The sequence below is a fragment of the Lactuca saligna genome, chromosome 1 (assembly GCF_052625555.1).
Source record: "Lactuca saligna cultivar CGN05327 chromosome 1, ASM5262555v1, whole genome shotgun sequence".
Taxonomy (NCBI): domain Eukaryota; kingdom Viridiplantae; phylum Streptophyta; class Magnoliopsida; order Asterales; family Asteraceae; genus Lactuca; species Lactuca saligna.
Genome location: NC_136417.1, coordinates 155,552,396 through 155,576,783, shown reverse-complemented (window position 1 = coordinate 155,576,783; position 24,388 = coordinate 155,552,396). Strand labels below are relative to the sequence as shown.

The window sequence follows — 24,388 nt, the reverse complement described above, 5'->3', positions numbered from 1 at the left end:
TTCAATGTATGGCAGGACGAATGAGAATAATCAAATTAGGCAGAAAGATAAAAGTTTCAATGTGTGTAGCTGACATGTTGCAAGAAGGAAACTCGACGGGTGGCCTTAGGGTTTCCATTGAAAATCGTGAGAACTCGACGAATCACCCGATGACTCGACGAGTGGGAAAGAACTTCTAAGAACTCAGCGAGTAGCCGAGGGTACTCGGCGAGTTAAGGTCAATAGGGACTGTTGACCTTGCCTGAGGACTTTGACTTTGACCTAGGGTTGACCGATTGGTTTATGGAGTACTTGTGAGGTTGAGGATTTATGAGTATGCTCGTAATATCGTAATAGGTGGAGGAGTCTTTGGCGGGTGATCCGAGAGTTGGAATTTATCTATCGAGTCAACATCTGCGAGGTGAGTTATCCTCACTATATCAAAAGGGTCTAAGGCACCAAGACGGCCCTTTAGTTATTATCATCATGATATATATATATATATATATATATATATATATATATATATATATATATATATATATGGTTATGATCTGATAGATTGGAATCAAGATAGATAGTATGTTATGCTTCTATGATCCTTAGGGATTGAGATGTTAACGACCTGCTAGGTCTGTATTCTAGTCATGAGAGATTGCTTTAATTAATGATTAGTGAGTTAGCTATGTTTGATGCCTATATATGACAGTATATGTTAGTTTTACGCACATGATTGTTTGCTCGTTGATTTGGGTTGAGGCGGTCCTGCTTTGTGCTGAAGGCCAACATACCTTATGAGCGGTTTGGGAAGACTGTAGGCCCACGTGGTGGTCCGGTCATGTCGAAGTCTCGGTGAAGATTCAGTAGACTGTAGGCCCTGTAGGGCAGTCCAGTCAGGCTAATGGCCCAGTATGCATGTTGTTGATTTATGGTTACATATTTGGTATTCCAGTGTGGTATTGGTAATTTGGGGGTAGCTCACTAAGCCCTCAGGCTTACAGTTTGCAGTTTATTGTTTCAGGTACTTCAGGAGGAGATCATGAAAAGGCAAATGCGTGATCGTACCACTCCTCATCTTTATGATCTTATTTTGGGACACTCTGATGGATATTGATAGAAAATGTTTTGTAAACAGTTACTCGTTGGTTTTAAATTATGATTGAAAAGTTTTAAATTTTGGCGTAAAAATTTATGGGTGTTATAATGGTAAAGAGAAAGACTAAGTCTGAGATAAACTCATGTACCATTCCCAAAATTCCAGATGTTTCTTTTGCCAAAAGAATGGGTATTGGTTGCGAAGCTGCCCAATTTACCTGAAAGTTTACTAGGATGGTAAAAGTTTTGAATTTGACTAAGCTTCAGGTAAAGTCCACTATCTAACTCTATTAAGCTCCTATCTAGAGATTCTTATTACATGATGTGATTAGGTCACATTTTGATGTTTTGTAGAATCGAAGAGAGGAGGCTTAAAAGAAGAGTAAGTTGATACTGATCGCGAGGAGATGGATTTCGATTGCATGATTCAAAGATTAGAAATTTGAGCTACTGCTTAAGAGTTATGATAGATTGCTTAGGAATAGATAACAACATAGTTTTCATATGTATTTGCATTGTAATGATAAGTTTTTTCTGCAAGTTTAAATAAAAGAGAAGTTTTGATTTTATTTATTTTTAATTTCCTTGCAATGACATTTGTGAAAATTATTGTTTATATGATTCCATTGACAGCAACATTTGAAAATGGATTTGATTCTTTCGTTGGTGGTAGTGTCATAATTTACAAAATAAAGAAATATTGTCATCAACCAAGTTTCAGTTGGATAGAAACTTGGGATCATGCAACTTGTATTGTGTGATGAATGAGAATTTTCATCTTTGGGAATTTAAGACTAATTCATTGTTCACATGTATATGTGAGTCAAGTGAAGGACTAGAAGATTGGGTACACTTGGTTGTGCACTGATCAAATCCACCACAAAGAACGATAAGGCTATTCGTCATGATTTACTAAAGTTTAGTAAATATGGTTGTGCTTACAAGTTTAAGTATAATTCCGAAACATTGGAAAAGTTTCAATGTATGGCAGGACGAATGAGAATAATCAAATTAGGCAGAAAGATAAAAGTTTCACAAATCTAAAAAGATGGGAGAGTACTTTAGTATCATTTTTTATGATTAACTTAGTGATTAAGATACCATATCACAATTAATCCTCTAAGGACATCTTAGTGCATTTGTTTGACTAAGAAGAGGAATCGTGAATTGTTGAAATGGTTGAATCAAAAGATAAATCATACTTAGTTCCAAAAACAAGTCTTAGAGTCATACTCCAAGATTGTAACTTGAGTGACATAATCTTTAGAAGGTTTATAACACTTATCAAATGTATAGTAAAATGTTTTCTTACTCTTGTACATTTGAAATTGGTAAGTTGTGATGTTTTGGATAAAACAAAGACCAACTAAGGCCAATTGTGTGAAGTGTTTGTCTTGATAAGAATCTAAACTAACTCTTGAATATTTGCTTTGTCAAGGAATGGTTATTGATAAGAGAATCTTATATGTCAAGAGGTTAGTGGGAGTCTTAAAGATCTTGAAAAGTTTCAACAACTAATCAAGAATAAAACCTATTGTTAATCACTAGCACACAACTTGAGGTTTATAACCTATCGTGTTGACATATTCTTTTTTTTTTTGTGCCTATTCTAGTTAAAGTTGACTATGGATGTGAGTTCTATGAGTTCTCAGTTGTTTGCATAACTACTTGGAAGCAATGGTAGGCCCTTGTGCTGCCAGGTGGCAAGAAGTTAAGGTTGAGCAATTTCAGTCCATATGAGTTTGGATTTGCCACTAACCTTGTCTTGTGATTATGGTTATGACAAATTCACATGGATAAGAATACATACACTATAAAATCTAAGTGTCATAAGGTTTGTCTCTGATTCATGAAAATGACGGTGAGGAAACGCTTTCTCTAAATAGATTTTAAGTAGATAGTAATTGTGATATTTGCATTCTCAAAGTCGTTAGTAGAGCGTGTGTGGTTAACCGGTGCACTAACATGGACTTGTGAGAAATGGAAAGGTCTAAACAATTGAGACTATGATTACTACATCCATTTTCATAGTTCTAAAAATTGTTTAGACACACATATGAGCTATCTAAGGAAAGGTGTATGATTTTGATAAAGTCTTATCAAAGCATCTCGTATCAGAAATCTGAACTTTGGTAAGAAAGTCAATAAAGTATTGATTTCTAGAAGTCCAGTTGATTTCAGGATAAATGTCAAAGCTAGTGGGAGCATAATTGTTTTGCTACTAATTATTATACTAGTGGGAGCATAATTAATTATGTTAAGTGTTGCAAGTTAGCAATATTAATTATAGAAAACAAAAGTTTCAATTGGGAATAGTTGTTTTGCTATAATTAAGGGAGAGGAAATTATACTTCATTCTAATTCTAAAAGCTTAGATTGAGATTTTGAATCAAATTTAGTCAAGTGTATATATATATACATACATACATATATATATATATATACATACATACATATATATATATATATATATATGTATATATATATATATATATATATCAATGCATATAACTTTAGAATCTAACAGATTTCGGTAAATGGCAGGAATTTGGAATTCTTACATTTACGATAAGGATTTGGGATTATGAAATGAGAATCTTTGGAATTATGTTCAATTGATCTATTCCACAAAGTAAGGATCATAGACAAACATAGTGTACATACTTGGAGTATGGCATAGTTATTGTTTAGGAAAACATAGTGTGCATGCTTGGAGCATGGCATGACTATTATTTCGATTCAAGTATAAAGTTTATTATTCGAAACATTATACAAGGAATAATGAGTAATCAATATGGTGTTTAAATAAAAGGTGTTTTATTTACTCTCAAAAGTGGTTGAGGCCATATAGGATTAGTATTATTCTTGTGTTTCACTTTGCATGTTTTGACTTCCCGAATAACTAGGTTATTCTAACTCTCCGCAGTCAATCATACTTTTGAAGTAGGTATGAATCAAGACTGTCATGAATTAGGCTTGTAGATATCTAAAGTGTTTAGACATAGCAAAAGTTGATGCAATATTCATGAGTGCTCCTGGAATGAGATTCGGGTATTGGATTAAACCCATAATCATTTGAATCACTTCATGGATTTTATCACGAGTGATCATGAGACGATAATATCTTATATTCTGCAAACCTAAAGATATGATTTGTTGGCTATAAGTTGGTTATACATCGATTATATGAAAACGCATTAGTAACTTGATGTTATAAGACGTGCATTTGTGTATGATTCAACAAGTAGTTAGTACAGGCATATGAGTCGAAGTTTATCCATTCCTTTTACCCTTGGAGGGATAAAAGCGATATCTATGGGCCCCTCGATGATTTAGTGATGACAAACGTAAGTGCTCGGTCGGGCCTGGACTGATTTGAATTTGTTCAATTAGTCGGTCCTCATAAATCGGAAATTGGGAAACAACAAATGGACAGAGAGAATGATTATAATCCATGTCTTAGTCCATATGGTATCTAAAATGGAGGAATATATGATCCATTATCTAATGGACACGTCATTGACTAGGTCAGAGTTCGGCAGCAGCTTTTAAGAGCTACGATTGCTAGTCGGGTTTTGGAGCCATACATGTAATAATAGTTTTAGACTTATCCAAGTGGGAGACTGTTGGATTAGATGTCTAAGCCCATAACTATTATTGGTATGTACTCGACCCGAGAGTAGCATGGTCCATTTGGGTTGCATATCATCAGGACAATTTGTTAAGATGGACTTTTGAGAGAAGAGGTTATTTATGATTTATTAATATATTATAAGTTATAATATATTAATATGAAATCATATGTTTTAATTAGTATCGATCAAGAATTAATTTGGAATTAATTTAATGATCAAAAGAGACTAATTAAATCTATGGGGACTAATTATGGTAATTAGTTATATTTATATGTGTTGGGCTTATGATCCATGTTGGACCAAGTTTATGTATGGATACATAAAGAGTTGGGCCACATGAACCATGGATCATAACACCCATGGGTATGGGTTTGGGTTAAACCATGACCTTTGGAATTCCACATATAAATATCTTGCTTCATAGCCAAAATCACCACTAACATATTCTTGGAGGATATGGACGGTTTTGGTGTGCATGAATTCTCTCTCAAGTTTCATCCTTTGTCCACGATGTGTTGTGACTTCATCTGAGGCTTCCACACTATTAGGGCTAACCTCTTAAGGCCAAATACATCAAGACTTCAAGCTATATAAAAGGTATGTTACCCTAACTAGTATATTATATGGTTTATGTCAAATGCATGCTAGTTATAGGTTTAATGCCTTGAAACCATTTGCATGTGTAATTTGTGAAAACATAGATCCAAGGTATTTAAGATTGTATGTGCACCATAGGATGTTGTAGTATACAAAACCCATCATCCACATCCTCTGAAATCCTTGAAGGAGAAAATGCGGGACCCAAACTGACTAGCGGCTTGATCGGCCCTAAAGATCTGAAGGCGATCCTTCATCAGCTCGATGATACCCTCCTTGATCGACCCAAACATCACCAGGGTCGCATCAAGGAAGCCTCTAGTATCCTTTGATGCAATGGACTCGCGTAATCCCTCATATTTTTGGTTCGGTGCCCGTGCCCGAAGCATATCTAGATCCGGAACCCCCTGCTCCACCACGTGTCACCTTCATGTTGAAACATAATCACATAAATAATCAGTAAACACACAAAGAGGTTCACATTCTCAAGTTTCCCATATTTATTATGGTCTTCTTGTCTCGGGTATAAATCATGTGCTTCCAGTAGTACCAACCCAATAATACCTTCCACACCCATCTATACCTTCCCCAAGGACTACCCCAACTCCTCCAAGTCATTCCTTCTTATCTAATACTCTCCTCATACTACAAGGAGTCCTACATGCCAATACATATTCTAGGAACTTCCTAGGCTTCCTTTCCTCACTACTCCCTGACATCAGCTGTAGACGGAACTCCCCTTAATGCCCTCTAACTAGCTTATGAATACAATTACATACCATCGACACCAGATAATTCTTCGAACAAAAGGTCTCATACTACAACGGTTAGACTCAAACAAGAGCTGCATAATAGAGTTAAAACCTAGCCTTCTCAAATTATCTAGTCTCAATAATATGTAACCTAGCATATTTGCTTACTAGTTAGCTAATGTTAATGGGCACTCCTAAAAAAAGCACAAAGCAAGCAACATTTGAGCATCGAGTAATTAGAATCAAAGCATAACCTAAACATGAAACTTTATCAGATAATTGATCCCATACTGACATGCAATTTTATAAGCTCATACAGTAGGCACATAAGCCATCTCCCCTAGCATTCTATCATGCAATCCTAAGCAGATACTTAGTCCTAATCTAGCATGTAATTCTCATATCATAGTGTAAAACGTAATATATGTATGGGTATTTTGGGAAGACTTACTTGGGCTCAGTTGACTGCACGTATTACACCCCTTTCTTTTATTAAAATCCCTTAATTAAAATGTTTATTTTTATGGAAAAACCTACCAAATCCTTGATTTGAGTCTTGGCACACCCGAGAGAATGACCGAATCCCTCAAACCAACGCTTTGATACCAACTTGTAACATCCCAAAACATCCAGATAAAAGTTTTCATTTCAAACATCCAATAGTCATGCCAAAACAACCAAAAGTGTATCATAATGAAAAATAATATCAGAGTACAAATCCCAACATCATGTGGAAAAACACGGGAGGATGCAGTGCAATCAAGTCGGGCTCTTCCCTTTCGAGCTGGAAGTACCTGAAACATAAACTGAAAACCATAAGTACAAGACTTAGTGAGCTCCCCCAAAATACCCCATACATACATACATAATAGACAAATCACAATTGGGTCTATTTTTAACCCCTTCGGTCTCTTTCAACCGGTACTAGGTACATTTCAACCCCTTCAATCTCTTTCAAATGGTATTGGGTATGTTTCAACCCCTTCAGTCTCTTTCAACCGGTATCGGGTCTATTTCTCCTCTACATCTAACACATAATCATAACAACAAGATTCACATATATATATGCAATACATGAAATTGTCACGAAGACAGTTATCATCCTACCAACATAGTCTAGTGGGCTGACATTGGTGCCTTCGACCCACAAGTAAAAGCAAAAGGAACTCACCTCAGACTAAAGGTATCAAATCACACTCGAGCTGCTAAATTGTGAAATCCTCTCACTAAATAAAAATCAATAAAATCCTAATCAGAAACTAGGTCAATAACCCAACCTGAGAGTCCAAACCCTAAATCCCGACTTTAAGGGTAAAAGGCTGCTTAATCATTCCCTTATTGGGACTAACATACCAAGGACCAAATCTAACTAGCCTAAAGTCCAAAAGGGAATTATAAGCCTAATATGCGCCCAAATCCATAAAGGTCCAACACAACAAGGCTTGCAGCCCAACAAGGGCCCAAATCCCTAAGCCCAAAATCAGCTCGAAACTAAAAGTCCAACAACCACTCTATTGAGGATGCTAAGCATATCATCATTACGTCCGACATACTTGAATGCTTTGTAAAAGTCGGGACTCCAGGCGTGTACATTTAGCGTACCCCCACGTACGTCCGGTGTACGCCACCGTTAGCCATAGATTGCTTTTGAGGTCTTAACTTGTGAAGATCTAACGTCTAACTTCAGATCTAGGCTCATTAAAGCATATTAAGTCATAAAGTTGCAAACTTTATGCTTTTGCATGTCTTAATGGGACTAAAACCATGGATTTAGCATTCTATTTCCCTTAAGTGGTCACCAACTCATGCATAGTTGAGCTTTAACTTCCAAGATCTGTTTTTTTTTACTCCATGCACTCCTAAGTGTTTAAAAGGACAGCTCAAATGGTTTGGAGTAGTCTATACTCCATAAGACCAAAGTCTTGGGGACCAAAACTCCTAAATCTACCCACCAAAAGAGATCTAAGAAAGGAACCATCAAGGTAAGAACTTTTTACCTCCAAAAGCTTGCAATGAAGAAGATAACACTGGATCTTGAAGCTCCAACTCCAAAAATACACCACCACCAAGCTCATTCTTCTTCAAAAACATAAAAGAACACCCAAAAACTCTTAATTTAGGGTTGACAATTCTCGACACGACCCCCAACATGACACGAAATAAATAGGTTTCTGTTGAGTTTTTCAACCCGCTAACCCGCCAACCCGTCAACCCGTTTATTATACGGGTTATATATGGGTTTCTCAAAAAATAAACGGGTTGACCTGCTAACCCGTATATATTTTTAATAAAAAAATATTTTATTTTTAAATGTTATTATATATCAAGTATTAATATTTAATAAGTATTATATAATATATACCATTGATTCATAGACCATTTGACTGTTTTGACATTTTGACTCGTGGTGGATGGCCTAAGGTCGTAAGTCGTAACCTGTAAGGCTAAGTCTGTAACCATTTTACCCATTTGCCCTAAATAATAATCTCAAAATCAATCGTATATGAGCGTATCTCCCTCTTCCAGATTTCCTATCTCCCGCAGTCCCACTCTCCCCTCTGTTACTCTATGATCGAAATCAGGTATCGAAATGGTGTTGGAGAATTGACTTTGTTTTTTGGGATAAAAAATAGGAATTGTGGCTATTACTTTAGGAATTGAATTATCTATGTTTGTATTAATGTTTAGTTTGAACATGTTTCTATGAATGTTTTTAATTTTCATTTGGATGTTTAAGATTTAAGTGTCTAAAATTCGGATATGTTTGTATCAACCATCAAGAATTTAATCATGTTTCATTGTTAATTTTATTTATGGAATCTGACCCATGAACCCAAATCTGACTCAAGAACCCGCCAACCTGTGAACCCGTATAAATAAATGGGTTGGCGGTCATATATGGGTTTATGTTCCAAACCCACCAACCCGTGACCTGTATATTTAAATGGGTCGTGCTTGGGTTGTCATATTTTGACCCGCCAACCTGCGACACGCCAACACGAACACGACATGATTGTCAGGCCTACTTTTAATAAGCTCAAGAACACTCTCAAGATGGCTAGGGTTTCGAGATATGGCTCAAGAGAAAATGGAAACTGATAAGATGAAGGATTGGAGAACCTAATGTGTTAAATAAGGTGCAAACCCTAAAAATTAGGGTTTGTCCCTAACTCACGTACCCCCTACGTACGTATGGGTACACCCAGCATACCACGAGGCTTCTCACCTCATGCATGCATATGAGTACACCCGTCGTACCTTATGTACACCCAGCGTACTCGGGTCCAAGACAAAATTAAATGAATTAATTTGCTAAGAGTTTTACTTAAAAATCGGGCATTACATGTTATGTGTTTGATACCGTTTGTGTCTATATATATATGGGTAAGGCTTGTATGACATGATAACTTGTATGTATGAAATTCACTAAACTTTATGCTTACCCCTTTTCCTTTTAAAAATACAACATGATGGCCGAACATGATTATACACACTGGCACAAGGCGGGTGGTTGGAATTATAATATTGGATTGATTGTGTTTTCAAAAAATTTAGAATTATAAATGATACTGATTTTTTGGAAATTAATTGATCTTGGATTTCGTTTTAATTTAATTTTGAATAAAAGACATTAAATTGATGATTTAGGTTATTTTAAAATGTTCAAATTTATTAGAAATTTGAGATATTACAATGAGCTCCACGGCAATATGTAAGAAGTTGTGTGGCCACACTTGACATGTTGTAGAGAAACCCTTCCTAGCGTATGGCTACGCTTAGAAGCCATACGGGTACGATTCATAGCTCCCACCCTTACTGAATTGTGGTATATAGTTACATCCAAAAGTTGCATCAAAAAACCTCGTTTGTTGGTAGATCACTACAAAATTTCTTTAAAACCTAAAAAGCATATTTTTCATCACACTAAAGCTTTGGAAAGGAAAATTGCATCATAAAATAACGTTAAATACCGAATGTGAATGGTACCGATCACAAAAATGTTAATTTAGTTTCGATTAGGGACCAAATTTGCAACAAACACCAAGTCTGGACCAAAGATGTTGTTTTTACCAAATGTAGGGGAGGAAACATGCTTGATTTTAATATTTCACCATACCAATGTTTACCTTGTTCTATTATCTTGATGGTTAATCTTTTAACACACTATTTTCCTTTCTTTATAAAGAGATTTTGTAATTTAGCCTCAAATAAAAGTTAGGAGAAATACGGGTATGTGGGCAATATCTCGGCCCACATCGCACAACTACTGAATTGCATTAGGATGACCTACAAATAAAATAACAGGCAGGCTTCTTTTCCCTTCTCTTTTCGTCTCTTTTTTCTAACTTCCTCCCTCTCATATATCCCTGCGATTTTCCTTTAGGTAAAGAAATTATAAGAGGGATCTGATGTACTTTCTCGTGGATCTCAACTACTCCATTGATCATGACTTCAATACAAACCAATCAAGGTTTGATATGCGAACCTAGATTTTTATATGTTTAATTGATTTTTAAGTGTGTTGTTGCGTTTTAAGTTCTCTTAGATGAATCGATACTGGAATTCTACGATCCATGAATGGAGTTTACGGGTTTCGTTTGACGAAGTTCACCATATTTATCGTTTTGGTTGATTATCTTTCGGTGACAGTTAGCTAGATAGTCGTAATAGGGCTTTTTGGACATGGGTTGAGCATCTTTTTTTTTTTTTTTTTTTTTCCTTTTAAATTTAATCGAATAAGTGGTTTAACTATCAGGATGATTACAACCCTTTTGTAGTGCAACTATTTTACTATGTTTATGTGATGGAGATGATTCTGGATGAAGTTACCCTAGCATTATCGGAAACCTAGAGAAATCCTGCACTTTACTTAAAAGTTTTTGTACATTCTTAAGGTTCTTTGATTTAAGGAATCATATATTCATCCTGTTTTGGAGTGCATCCTAAACACCCTTTTGAATCCCCCCTGTTTTAGGCTTAAGATAGTATGAAGAGAGAAATACTTAAGTAAAGATATGACTCTATATGGATGAGCAAAGAAGTGTCCATTCAATAAGACAGTTATTCTATGCATCTTAGGTGCTTTTTCTTTATGACTTAATAGTCTTTATGAGGACAAGACTTAATCCATTAAGTCTTAACGTTTTACAAGTTTTCCTTCACCTCTCATCTTTGCAAGTGTCATGTCATTGTGTCAAATATATTTTAAACCTTATTAATCCAGACAACAGTTAATAAGAAAAAATATTACTCGTTATTAGGTTTTCTTGATTTGTGAGTTGAAGCAATTGATAGTACTCATCTGCCCATAACCCCAATTATCTGATTCTTCCATCTAAAAGTGTTTCATCATTCTAGATGATAAACATCAGAGGCTATTCTCGTTCCAAATTAACCCTTTTTTTATTTTTCTTTCTTTTTATGTTCATTAAGCTTTGTCCCCAAGTTGATAGAATTCTACCATTGAACTGAATCCGAATGTGTAAATACACACACTTGATGCTAATGAAAGAACTAAAACTGAATGTTGGATTCAGCTTTATTTTTGTTATAAAGCTTTGAACTTAGGAGGTTGTGCATATGTGCCTTTTCCATCCTCATTGCATATCAGCATAAATTTCTTGGGATTCTTGCAAACATATCCTACAGTCTTTATGTTGTTCAGGTGTAAACCTATGTAATATCATTAAAAATACAATATGTGAACATTTAACCATAAGAAATTAGAACGTTTTATATTAAATACGACTAAACTACCTTACAATTAACCAATTACAACACAATAGTAGAAGAAATTTCTAGGAACTATAAATTTGGTAAGTGTGATATTTATTTCCACTAATATTCTAGCTTGATCTTACTACTGTTGGAGACAAAAACAGTATATGTAGCATAATACAATAATTTGAATACGCATATTGTTGACCATAATACCCCTACCCTAAATATGTAGCATTATTTGTGTAAGCTAATTCAATACAACTCCAATTAGTTTATAAGCCCAAGAACATGACATAACATGTTGTGCTATCTTCTAATTGTACTGTTTCTTGATATCTTGTTTGTGCAAAAGACGTTTATGCCCTCATCATCAGAATTATCCTACATAATGTGGAAAACCATTTCCCTTATTTTCTCTATTAAGCTGTTCTTTATGTATCAAGTCAAAAAGAAACACATTTAAACTAATTATTTAATGACTTTAATCACTTATAAATATTCTCTGATTGCAGAAACAATGCAAAAGAACTGTGAGGCTCCGACATCGGGCCTCCAGACCAATGGACACCCGCCACCTCAGCAATACACAGGGAGTCCTACAGAAGGGTTTATAGAACCCCAAAATGATGTCTACACTGAATTACTCGATTCTTCAATTGAGTCCAACAAAAAACCTGCATATCTCAGTTCATGGTCTTGGCATCCAGATATTAAAAAAGCACAAGTGTGCCACTTAAATAGCATTGAAGGACAATTTTACCCTTTCTTGGTGAACAACCGGATTCAATATGCTCCATTTACCATGTTCCCACAAGGGTACCCTTGTGATTATAATCAGCATCAAGAGTTTCATTATTTTGTGGTGATTGATTTTGAAGCTACTTGTGATAAAGAAAGAAACCCTCATCCTCAAGAGATTATCGAGTTTCCTTCAGTTATTGTTAGTAGTGTCACTGGTCAACTTGAAGCTTGTTTTCAAACATATGTTCGCCCTACTTGTAATCAGCTTTTAAGTGATTTTTGCAAGGATTTGACTGGAATTCAGCAAATTCAGGTATATTTTCATATTCATATGATTGTGTTTCTTACTGATTTAAGTAAAAAAAAAAAAGAAATACACATGATCATGGAATGTATTACACTTATTCCATTTGTAAAGAGAAAAAATCATCAGTTGTAATCAAATAATGTATAGAATTAAGTTAAACTATACATTTTTCTTTACAAATTATATGAAACTTTTATGTGAAGATTCATTCTATTCCTCCATGCTAACAAAATACGATCATGGAATGGAATCACTCATTGCATTCCATTGCTTTTTCCATTGTCTGTTCGTTTCATTCTTTCTTCATTCCATTCCATCCAACATGAACTAAATTTGTTGATACTGTTTTCTTTTGTCTACAATAAATGATGTCAACCATAGTTTTTCTAAACCACAATTTTATTCAAGGGTTAATCTGATAAAAGACCTTATATTTTGTGTTTTTTCCGGATTAAAACCTCAACTTTATTTTTTTCATGAAAAAGGCCTTGCATTTTTTTCGTTTTTTCCGATCTTGCCCTTTTAGTCATTTTTCTCTAAAAAAAAGTTGTAAAATGTGAGGGTTTTTTCAGGAAAAACTAAAAAGTTGAAGGTTTATTTGGAAATAGTTAGAAGGTTGAGTGTTTTTTCGGAAAAAAAAGACAAAGTTGAGGGTTTTTTTCCGGAAAAAATGAAAATTATAAGGTCTTTTTCATGATAAAAATAAAGATTAGGTTTAATCCAGAAAAAAAAAACACAAAATATAAGGTATTTTCTGAGATTAACCCTTTATTCAATTGCAACTTCCTTTATACTGTTATATACTATTTTAAGCATCAACATTTCACCTTTTTACACATTCAATCAGCAATCTTTCACCTTTAAACCAATTTATGTAGTAACTATATATTTCACCTTTTTGACCATTTTAAAGAGTTGAAATGTTGTAGATTTTGATTGCTTTGTATATCCTGAACATATTTTATAAAAAAAAACAGAATGAAGATATATGATGTAGGTTTATTTGTTAATGGCAGGTGGACAGAGGAGTTACTCTTAGTGAAGCTCTTCTTAGGCATGACAAATGGCTTGAGAAGAAGGGAATCAAGAATGCCAACTTTGCTGTTGTTACTTGGTCAAACTGGGATTGTAGAGTCATGTTGGAATCAGAATGCAGATTCAAGAAAATTCGTAAACCTCCTTATTTTAATAGGTAACTATCTCTTTTTTATCCCTTTTGTTTTTTATCACATTAGGAGATAAAGTGTTGCTTGTTAAATACTTGGGGAAATGGAAGGAAAAGATAAATGAGGACAGATTTGTAAAAAGTTAGGAGTTAAGAGATTGTTTCTTTTTAATTTAATAGGTTGCTTAATGGGTTAAGCACGAAATTTGGTTTTGGGAATGTAAGGGTATAATGGTCATTTTGTCTCATTCAGACGGTTTATTTAGTCTAGAATAAAACAACCCCTTCTTTTCCTGACTTTATATGATAGGTCATTTTGAGTTTGTCTTGTATAACTTTTTACTAAAGTAGTGATGTCCAAAAGAGACATTTAACCAAAAACTAAGCTAATTTTATAAAGTTGTGATTTTGGTTTTTTCAATTTTAAAAACCAAAACTTTAGCGCTGGTTTGGTTTTTGGTTTTAAAAAGAAAAATTAAAACCAAAACAAATTGTGTCTTGATATAATTTTGTCTTTAGAACATATAGATTTATTGCTTGATTAATGATTTAAGGTTTTTTAGTTTTCATTGCATTCGATTTGGTTGTGTTTTCTTTTTTGCTGTTATATATTGCTAAATCAAATACTTGTTAAAGCTTTTATGGATTTTGAAATTGAACTAAAACTTGCAATATAACCTTCTTTATCTATGTAAATTATTAAATAATTGTTCAAACAAGTTTCATGATTTTAATTATATTACTTGTTTATTTTCTAAAAGTTACTAGAAAGTATACTTTTTAGTATCATTTTATTTGGGTTCTTATAAGCTATAATAAACTGTATATTTTTTTTAGATAAAAAATTCATAATAATGTGTAGAGTAGATATAAAACTATACCTTGTATTATATAACATAAAAAGGGTTACACCTTAAATCAATAATCATTTTCTTTACCTTTTTATAAGCTTCATTTCTTTCTATTACAACATTGTACTTCGAAAAACCTATACCCAATTATAGCAATGTTATATATATGAAATTTGTCATTCCATTCCATCCAACTGATTCCATTCCATCCAACCAAACAGACCCTTAACTTGTTTCTTGTATTTTTTTTTGTTGCCAGATGGATCAACTTAAAAGTCCCATTCTGTGAGGTGTTTGGTGGTGCAAAATGCAATCTAAAGGAAGCAGTCCAGCTGGCGGGTCTGTCATGGCAAGGGCGGGCCCACTGTGGTCTAGACGACGCCAAAAACACCGCCCGCCTACTCGCGGTCATGATGCACAAAGGCTTCAAATTCTCCATCACCAATTCCCTAATGTGCCAAGCCACCGACCACCACCCTTTCATCTGGAAACAACCGCCACCCGGCCACCACCACCACCACCCTTTCCCGCCCTTCCACCACCACCACCCACCACACAAACCAAAAGACATCCATTTCCTTCCCATCTTCCACCACCCTTGCTGTTACTGTGGGGTCAAAAGCAGCAAAGGGATGGTCAGAAAACCGGGGCCCAAACAGGGAAGTTGCTTTTTCGGGTGCGGGAATTGGACTTCTGCCCGGGGTGCCCGGTGTCAGTTCTTTGAATGGGCTTAGTGTGAAAATGACGATTCTACCCTTGGTGGTATGAAAAATGACAGAAATACTCTACTTCTACTTCTATACCCTTTACCCTTGGTGGTTTTGGATAAAAGCTTATTTGTGTACTTTCGGTTTTTGTAAAAAGAACAAAAAAAGAGAAAAAAAATGGAAGGAGGGGAAAAAAAGGGATTTGGAGTGTTGTGTGGGGGGTTTGTTTGAAAAGTAAATATTTTTTATGGTTGGGTTTAAAGTGATGATATGTGATAAGTGTAGGGTGCAGGAGTGGAAAATTTAGAGATGTGGAAGTGTGTGAGGATTTGGTAGGTTTTAGTAGAGTTGATGGGGGTGGTTTTTATCATTATTATTATTATTATTATTATTATTATTATTATTATTATTACATGGCTAATGATCTAAAATAATACATGAAGTGAGGATAATGGTGCTTGGTTATTGCCTATAATACCTATGATGATGCTTATGATGCTTTTTGGGAGCTATTTCATGTGTTTTTTTTTCTTTGTTTCATTGTTTGGATTTATTTGCAGTTTTGTAAGTGTATGATTGATGAGACAACTAAAATTTACTTTGATTTGATTTGCTTTGAACTTAGTTTTAAATTAGTAAAAAGCTCCTCTATCTCCATGTATCGCCTTAAAAAGCTCCTTAATCGTTTTAATCCAAGTCCTTACCCATTGAGTCGTGACGCTTTAAGACATCATGCCTTTAGCAACAAAATTTTATAAGTGTAAAGATATGAATTTATGATTAAATAAATCCAAGCATGTCTTCTTTTCCCTTGATGGTCTCCTTGGATTTTTGTTATAAAAACGAAGAAGCTAGTTTTTTAAAAAACTCTTCTAATTTATATAACTTCTAAAGACATATAATCCATATAAGAACACCCCTTATTTTATTCCAAAATATGTACATGACATTATAAAGCCTACCTTATGATATATTTTGATACATATATGGAAATACTATTATTTTCCTAAAATAAATAATTTCCTATTAATTACAAGAATTATACTTATTTATCAAGAATCAAATTATTATAAATAATAAATTTGTATCAATTTGTTGTTAATGTGTCCCTTTGTTGGATTTTATACATAGCAAACAATCTTATGTGTGCATGCAACCCTAATTTGAGGATCTATGTTTTCACTATTAGAAATACAAGCATTGAACACAAAAACTAGAAACCCTAGGAGGCACATGTAATTTTCAAAATTAACATATAATTAGGGTTAGGATACATACCTTTATTGTTATATTTTAATAACAATGAAATCCTTGAAGATCTTGAACTTTGGTAGCAAGCACCACAAGTGTCGTGCCTCTAATGGCTCACAAACAAACCTAGCAATCAATGATTACTATGGAGAGAGAGAGAGAGAGAGAGAGAGAGGAAGTGAAAATTCGGCTCTAAGCCTTTCTTAGAGTGCATGAGATGAAATCCAACCCTATAGGGGTTTATATAGGTGATTAGGAAGGTTTAGGATAAGGCAGTTATATCTTAGATAACCCTAATCCCTTAATGTCACACCCCCGAACCGTCTGAAACAAACGGCGGAAACGTCCGGGGGCAAGTGACGTCATGCGTAGTATCACAATAATCATATCATAGCTGTGACAACCCGGAATTTCCATTTTGTATAAACAATAACACTTCAATAGAAGTTATATCAGTTACAGTAAACTTTCAGACTTTTCCGTATAAGTTTGAGTAATTTAGGGACTCGTATATGGGTGTATTTGGGACATGAAAACATCAAAGAAACACAAATGTTTGGGTGTTCACGGCCCAAGAGGATCTTGGACCATGAACTCCAAAATCTTGGACCAAAGTGTGTTTTTAAGACACCTAAAGCCTTGGAGATTTACTAGGAATTGTTCCCACTTAATTCAAGGACCAAAACACATCAAAAACACCCCTCAAAGTGAGTTCATGGCCCTAATAAGGTTCTTGGGCCGTGAACATCAAACAAAGGTACCAAAGTGTGCCTAAGGCCTTCATATGCTTGGGATAAAAGTCTAAGATCCATACCACATGTGCAAGAGACTTGAAAGCATCAAAAACACCATTCCAAGGGAGTTTACGGCAGTAAACTCCAAAGGAAATGGCCTTAGGGCCGTAAAATCCTCTAAGGAGTGTTTCTATGCCTTAAACCCTTCCAAGAATTAAACCACCAAGTTGGAATACTTCTAGGGATCATTTAACACCTCAAAACAACCAAGAACATTAAGTCTTGGAGTTTACGGCCGTAAAATCAAGAGTTTACAACCGTAAACTCCATGTGTGAGGTTATTTGGAAAGTAAACTCAAGTATAGGGTCCTTTGGAACCCTAAACCCAAGTGCCTTGTCCCACAATAGCTTAGATGCAATCCTTAGGGCTTATAACACTTATATAAAGTGTTTATTATGTTCTAGGATGTCTTAACATTATCAATTAGTAATTTAAGACTAATTGAGTGCATATATGTGTGATTATATGTTCATTAGGATGGTAGTGTGTGTACAAGTCCTCACCTGACACCTAACAATCCTACACCGTCCAGTTCATCCAAACCACCATCTACAGGTGAGTTCATACCCCTAATCAATGTTTTAAACGATTTTAAATGCTTTAATGGGGGGGGGGGGGGGGGGGGGGGGGGAATACAAGCAGAAAACAACATGTTATTAAATCACTCATATGTATTTTATAATCGTGTTTTCATCCAACAGATTTCACATGCTACAAAATGTGATGCATGAAATGGTTTTCTATCTTAAAAATACCTTGATAACAAAAGTATTAGTTTTGAAATGTTTATTAACATGAAATCAAGTCACTCTTAATTATTATTCAAAACTCTTAGATATCTTGCAAAACCATTACCTTTACCTTCTTGAACAACCAATTACCTTTCAGTTAATTATCATAAGGATAGTTAAAAGAAACAAAATATTATTCCTATTACAAGGAATCACACAAGAGTTAGTTCATTCATGAGTCTATACCACTACATTACCTGATACATGAGTACATCTACATATGCTTATATGATACATGAACATGTTTACATAAACTTACCTGATACATGAACACACTTACATGAATACCATACATGAACACTGTTACATAGATGCATTATCCTGTATTCACTTACCTGGATACTCGTATCATGACTTGAGAGGATGATTTATTAGTACTTTCTATGTAAATTATCTTTCCTATCCCGGTTCAATGGGATATCTAGGCGGGACTAACTATTCCGAATCCCACTGATTAGCACCAGTGGTCGATGACCATCTACGGAGGTCTAAGGTTACTACATATACTAGGTAGATCGATATCGGAACTAACCATTCCTCCATCCTGCTGTTGCAACAGAGGATGAGATGAAAATCTTCGAATGATCATTAGGTTACTATTTATATTAGGTAGATCAATATCGGGACTAACCCTTCCACCCATCTGCTGCTGCTACAGAGGACAAGTGGACAATCTTCGGATGTTCATTAGGTTATACTTTTCGCTTATTGCGATGTTGTGTTACTCCTAGTACCCAGTGACAACACTTACATTAGTACATTTTCCTGTTTACTTTATTTTGTGATACTTTCACATAAACGATGAGTTAGACTAAGTACTTTAGTAATAGTTAATAGAAGGAAAAACTATCATTTTACTTACAAAACATTCGGGTCTTGTTTGAAGACTACATTTCATAATAATAGAAAATAAGGGATTTTCTAGGGCTTTTCATACTTATATCAACATTTTCATTTAAAGGTTTACATGACTTTTAAAACAACTTTTCAAAGCAAGTCAATGACACTTAAATACTTATGAATTCACCAGCTTTAAAGCTGATACTCTCTTTCAAAATAACTTGTATTCTCAGGTCATCAGTAGACAGGTACGGTGGCCAGGTTTTGAGAAGACGGAGCAGACAAGTCTCGTCTTTTATTTTGATTATATTTTTGGTGTCTTATTACAATGAAAGAACATACATGTATTAAAACTTTACTTATAATGCAATGGATGATGTTGTTGCTTGTTTACTATTTTACACTGTTGTGATACTGTACATGACGTCCTCCACCCCTGAACGTTTTCGCCGTTCGTGGTTTTAGGGTGTGACAATAGCAATCAAAGTAAACACAACCATTACATTACAATATGAATATTTTTCATCTGTTTAAAAACATAGTTTGTATACATCAGTATATAACAAAAGTAAAAGATGCGACTCTAACGTACTCCATCTTCTCCAAAAGCTGGTAAGTATACCTGTCTATCGTTGTCCTGAGAATACAAGCGGTTTTAAAAACATATCAGCATAAAGCTGGTGAGTTCATAAGCATGTTTTTGTATTGAAAACTAGTCACTGAATTTGTACAAATAATTTCTTTTCATTATAAGTAAAATATTGTTTGTATCGAAACCCTAGTCAGTCACCAGTAAGTAAAATGTATTACGTTTGAAAGCCCGGGCTACAACCAGTAATTGATGTGTGTTACGTTTGAAAACTCTGGTTACCACCAGTAAATGATGTATGTTCTATTGAAAACCCTGGCTACCACCAGTAAATGATGTATGTTCTGTTGAAAACCCTGACCACCACCAGTAAATGATGTATGTTCTGTTGAAAACCCTGGCTATTGCTAGTTTTTAAGGTAGTTTTATTACTTAAAATAAAACCAAAGGTTGTGTCCCTGGAATACCCTCCAGTGTAGTAAGTAGGTAGTCTTATTAATTAAAATAAAAACTATTGAAGAAGGAAAATCCCGTAAACAAAGGTTAGTTATACTATTATGAGCTCGCATAACCATGCTAATGTGATTGATAACCTCCACGACGTTTCTTCAGGCATCGTATGTTACAAAATTTGTCACCCCAGGCATGCCTGCCTAACTGTAGCTAACAATTTAGGTGTGGGATTGTCGATCCCGAATAGAGCTATTCACAAATTTCACGCTCTCCCTCCACAAGACTCTGACTATACTAAATGTAGAGGATTTGCCAGTACCCCGAATGGTACAATGAAGAGATGTCTCACAATCCTGAATTAACTAGTTTACATGTTGTTTTGTTGTTCTCGTGTTTGAAATCGTTTGTATACAGTGTAGAGTATAAATAATTATACGCAAAATAAATACTTAGTAAAATACTCTTGTTTTCTGTATGTAGTATTGAATAAATTAAATCTATCATAGTTTATATGTTTGTACGTTTGAATCAGTAAAACCGGTAATGAATTCCCCAAACTATACCTATTATACTTTGACTGGTAAGTTGTATTCATGTACTGTTCTGAAAAACTATGCAATCATGTTTAGAAAACGTCCCTTATGCTCCGCATATTACAAAAGGGATAAAGTATCTAAAATCGTTGTTGCATCTGTTTTTAAATTGTGAAAACCTTTAAGTTTGGCTTGTATCCCCCTCCCCCGAAAACTTTATAAAAACTTATAAAAGCGTAGGGGTATGAACTCACAGTTGGTTGGTTGCAAAGGATTGAATTGGAAGATCCTTGAATCGACACACGTGGCACTTGACTGAATCCTAATATCAATAAATACATATATGTATCTAAATTAGTGATTTCGTTAGATAAAGTGTCAGGTAAACACTTGGTTTTGGTTAAGGAATGTTACCGGGACTTGGTTGAATCGATGAAACAGGCTTTTCACCACTAAAGAACTGTTTACGGTCGTAAATGGGGCTTACGGCCGTGAATAGGGTTTGTGGCAGTGAATAGAGTTTACGGCCGAGAACTAGGTTTACGGCCGTGAAATGAGTTTGCGACTTTTGAAGATCTGAAGGATCACGACCGTAAACTTAAGAACAAGGGTGTTTTTTTTCGATGAAAAAGTGCTCCAGATGCTCCCAAACGACCCCAAATGATGATTTCCAGTGTTTTTCGGGTGAAAGAAGAGCTTTTTGGTGTTTACGGTCAAGAGGTTTAGAGAGAGAAAGTGGGTGTTTTCGGCCAAGAAAGTTCAAATGAGGATGGGGTCCAATATTTATAGGCTAGGGGTATGGTCGGTGGTGGGGGGTTTACGGCCGTACACGATTTTACGGCTATAAACTCATCTTGGGCGTGAACTCATTGTTTTTCGAGGAATGGTGAGTTTTTCGCGCGATTTTTGGTTTTTCCGACTCGTATGTAATTATAACTATAACCTTATTTAATTTACTTAACCCAAGAAGTTGACGGAAAAATTTAATAAAAAATAAATAAATTTATTAAAAGAGGTGGGTTAAAAATAACGGAAGAAATTTCGGGTTGTCACATCATCCCCCCCGTTAGAGGGAATTTCGTCCCGAAATTCAAACATATAATACAATCATGGATTCGAAAAGAGATGTGGATACTTCTGTTTCATCTGATCTTCGCGCTCCCAAGTGAATTCAGGTCCCCTCTTGGCATTCCAACGAACCATCACTATCGGGATGCGACTCTGTTTCGTTCGTTTAATCTACCGATCCATGATTTCGACTGGTTCTTCCACGAAGTTTAAGTTCTCGTTGATTTCAATCTCCTCGGGAGGGATCATAAGGGTCTCGTCGGATAAACACTTTTTATGATTCGAGACGTGGAAGACGGGATGGATGTTACTAAACTCTTGAGGTAAACGGAGTTGGTATGCTACGGGACTGAACCTAGCGAGGATCTCAAATGGTCCTATGGATCTCGGATTTAGCTTTCCATACTTTCCAAAGCGTATCGTGCCTTTCCAAGGTGAGACCTTCAACAGAACACGATCTCCAACCTGGAACTCCAAGAGTTTTCATCGTTTATCGGCATAGCTGGTGGTTGTCGAGGCCAACACAAATAATAACCCTAAATGTTACACACTAAAATAGTGTATAGTGGTAAAGGGATCGAATCCACGGAGATTGGTTCAATTTCTAACTCTATGAAAAATCTCTTTGTAAAAATACTTGTAAAATAACAATAAAAATAAAATGGGGGGTTTTGGTGTTTTGAATACTTGATGCTAACTAGAATTAACTATGATTTAAATAGACAATTGCAACAAAAATAAGAATTTGATGTAAAATCAATAAGGGAAAGATGGTTGACTTAAAGTTTTCTCACTTTGACTTTTGATGAACATATCATTAGAATTCAATGGTGCAATACTTGTTTTAAATCCTCAATTTGGCTATAGTAATCCAAGGAGCTTGAGATTACCTAGACTTTTCTTAATTGTTGAAATGGCTAGAGAAGCTCATAACAATTTCCTTAGTCAAAGTCACTAATTCCAAATAGCATGTAATTAGTGAAAGTCAACTAGCATTAAGAACCAAAAAGTCACCAAATCCAAGAGGGGTCAAATGCTTTCACCACCATGTTGGAGGAAATGTTTTTATGATTGTGTGAAGTAAAAACAACACAAAAATCATTTGTTGCTTGCTAATTTGAGGATCCTTTACTTAATCAAGAAATTAGCCAACTAATCACCACAAACACATTTAAACTCATGAACTAAAACATACAAGTAATGATAAGATGTTAAAACACAAAACATTTCCATAAAGATTCAAGAACATGTTCATGGATTCTTCAACATTCAACAAAAGTTCAAAGGATTAAACAAAAGTCAACCAAGATTAGTTTAGCCAAGCATGGCTAAACACAAAGAAACAAAGTTAGAGAAATTTGTACCAAACATTAAGCAAGAATCAAGAGGTAAAAATATGATGTTCTTCAAGGGTTCTTGGCCTTCAAAAGTCCCCAAAACTCCAGAGAGAATCTTCAAAAATCGGGGGTTCAAGAGTATGCAAAAGATGGGCACCAACCTTCCTCAAATAGCTCAAAAGAAGGATTTCCGAAATTGCCCCTGCAGGGCCTTGCGCGACCCGCGTGCTGCTGCGCGGGTGGGTTGCGCGGGTGGTACCTGACATGGGCTCCTTTGAGATTTTGGGCCTCTAAAGCATATCCCACTAGCCCAGATCGAATCCAATCACCTCCTAGCCCATTTTCTTCAAGTTTTTCTTCATTTAAAGCCCAATTTGACCTCTCTAAATCCTCCAAAGCTCGTGAACTCGCCCGATTAATAATTTTCATACGCTTGAATGTTCCCCCGCATCTTTCAAATTTAAAGCTCAATTCTTCCAAGCCTTCAAGCAATTGACAAGTCCACCCCATGAATCACCTTCATAGCCATCAAGCATGAAATCTCCAATTCCCTTCAAGCCCAATCGCCTCGCAAGAGTGCCGCCCCGCTAGTTTCCAAGAAAATCTGCAATAATGCTCAAGAAACTAGAAAGTACCCCGAAATGGTCATAAAAATAACAAAAGGGAAAATATGCATGAAAGTTAACTAAAATGCGAATGAAATGTACTAAAATAAACTATAAAAATAAGTAAATAAAATGAAGCTATCAATAGCTCTTTTGTCTGTCTCGTGAGGCTTTCAGTTGTTCCCAGATTTGTACGATCTTTTCTGTAGTTTCACAGATGATCTCTGGGCTTGTGAGAGTGCTATAAGGGACTTGCCCCTTGGCTAGCTGCGTGTCGCCCACCTCAGCCCAACACAGAGGGGATCTACACTTACTGCCATAGAGGGCTTCAAAAGGCGCAACCTTGATACTGGTATGATAACTATTGTTGTAGGAGAATTCGACCAAGGGCAAATGGGTATCCCACGATTTACCAAAGTCGATGACACATGCTCGTAACATGTCTTCCAAGGTCTGGATGGTTCTCTCACTCTGTCCATCTGTCTGAGGATGGTAAGCTGTGCTCATATCCAACTTAGTTTTGAGAGCTTTCTATAGTGACTGCCAAAATCTCGAGGTAAACCTGCTATCTCGATC

At 35.4% G+C, this 24,388-nt stretch overlaps 1 protein-coding gene across 1 annotated transcript; it reads left to right on the top strand.

Moving 5' to 3' along the window:
* The first annotated feature begins 10,366 nt into the window (after nt 1-10,366).
* Nucleotides 10,367-15,964, top strand: LOC145045628 (uncharacterized). Its single transcript, XM_078993957.1, has 4 exons — nt 10,367-10,529; nt 12,292-12,833; nt 13,844-14,019; nt 15,103-15,964. The coding sequence occupies exons 1-4, from the start codon at nt 10,505-10,507 to the stop codon at nt 15,575-15,577; spliced, it is 1,218 nt and encodes a 405-aa protein (XP_078850083.1). The 5' UTR covers nt 10,367-10,504; the 3' UTR covers nt 15,578-15,964.
* The last annotated feature ends 8,424 nt before the right edge of the window (nt 15,965-24,388 follow it).

Bases quoted from the DNA above. Each gene is read 5' to 3' on its own strand.
- LOC145045628 (XM_078993957.1), top strand. From the start codon at position 10,505: ATGACTTCAATACAAACCAATCAAG. The intron at 12,834-13,843 runs GTATATTTTCAT...TGTTAATGGCAG, and splicing joins CTGGAATTCAGCAAATTCAG to GTGGACAGAGGAGTTACTCT. The intron at 14,020-15,102 runs GTAACTATCTCT...TTTTGTTGCCAG, and splicing joins AAACCTCCTTATTTTAATAG to ATGGATCAACTTAAAAGTCC.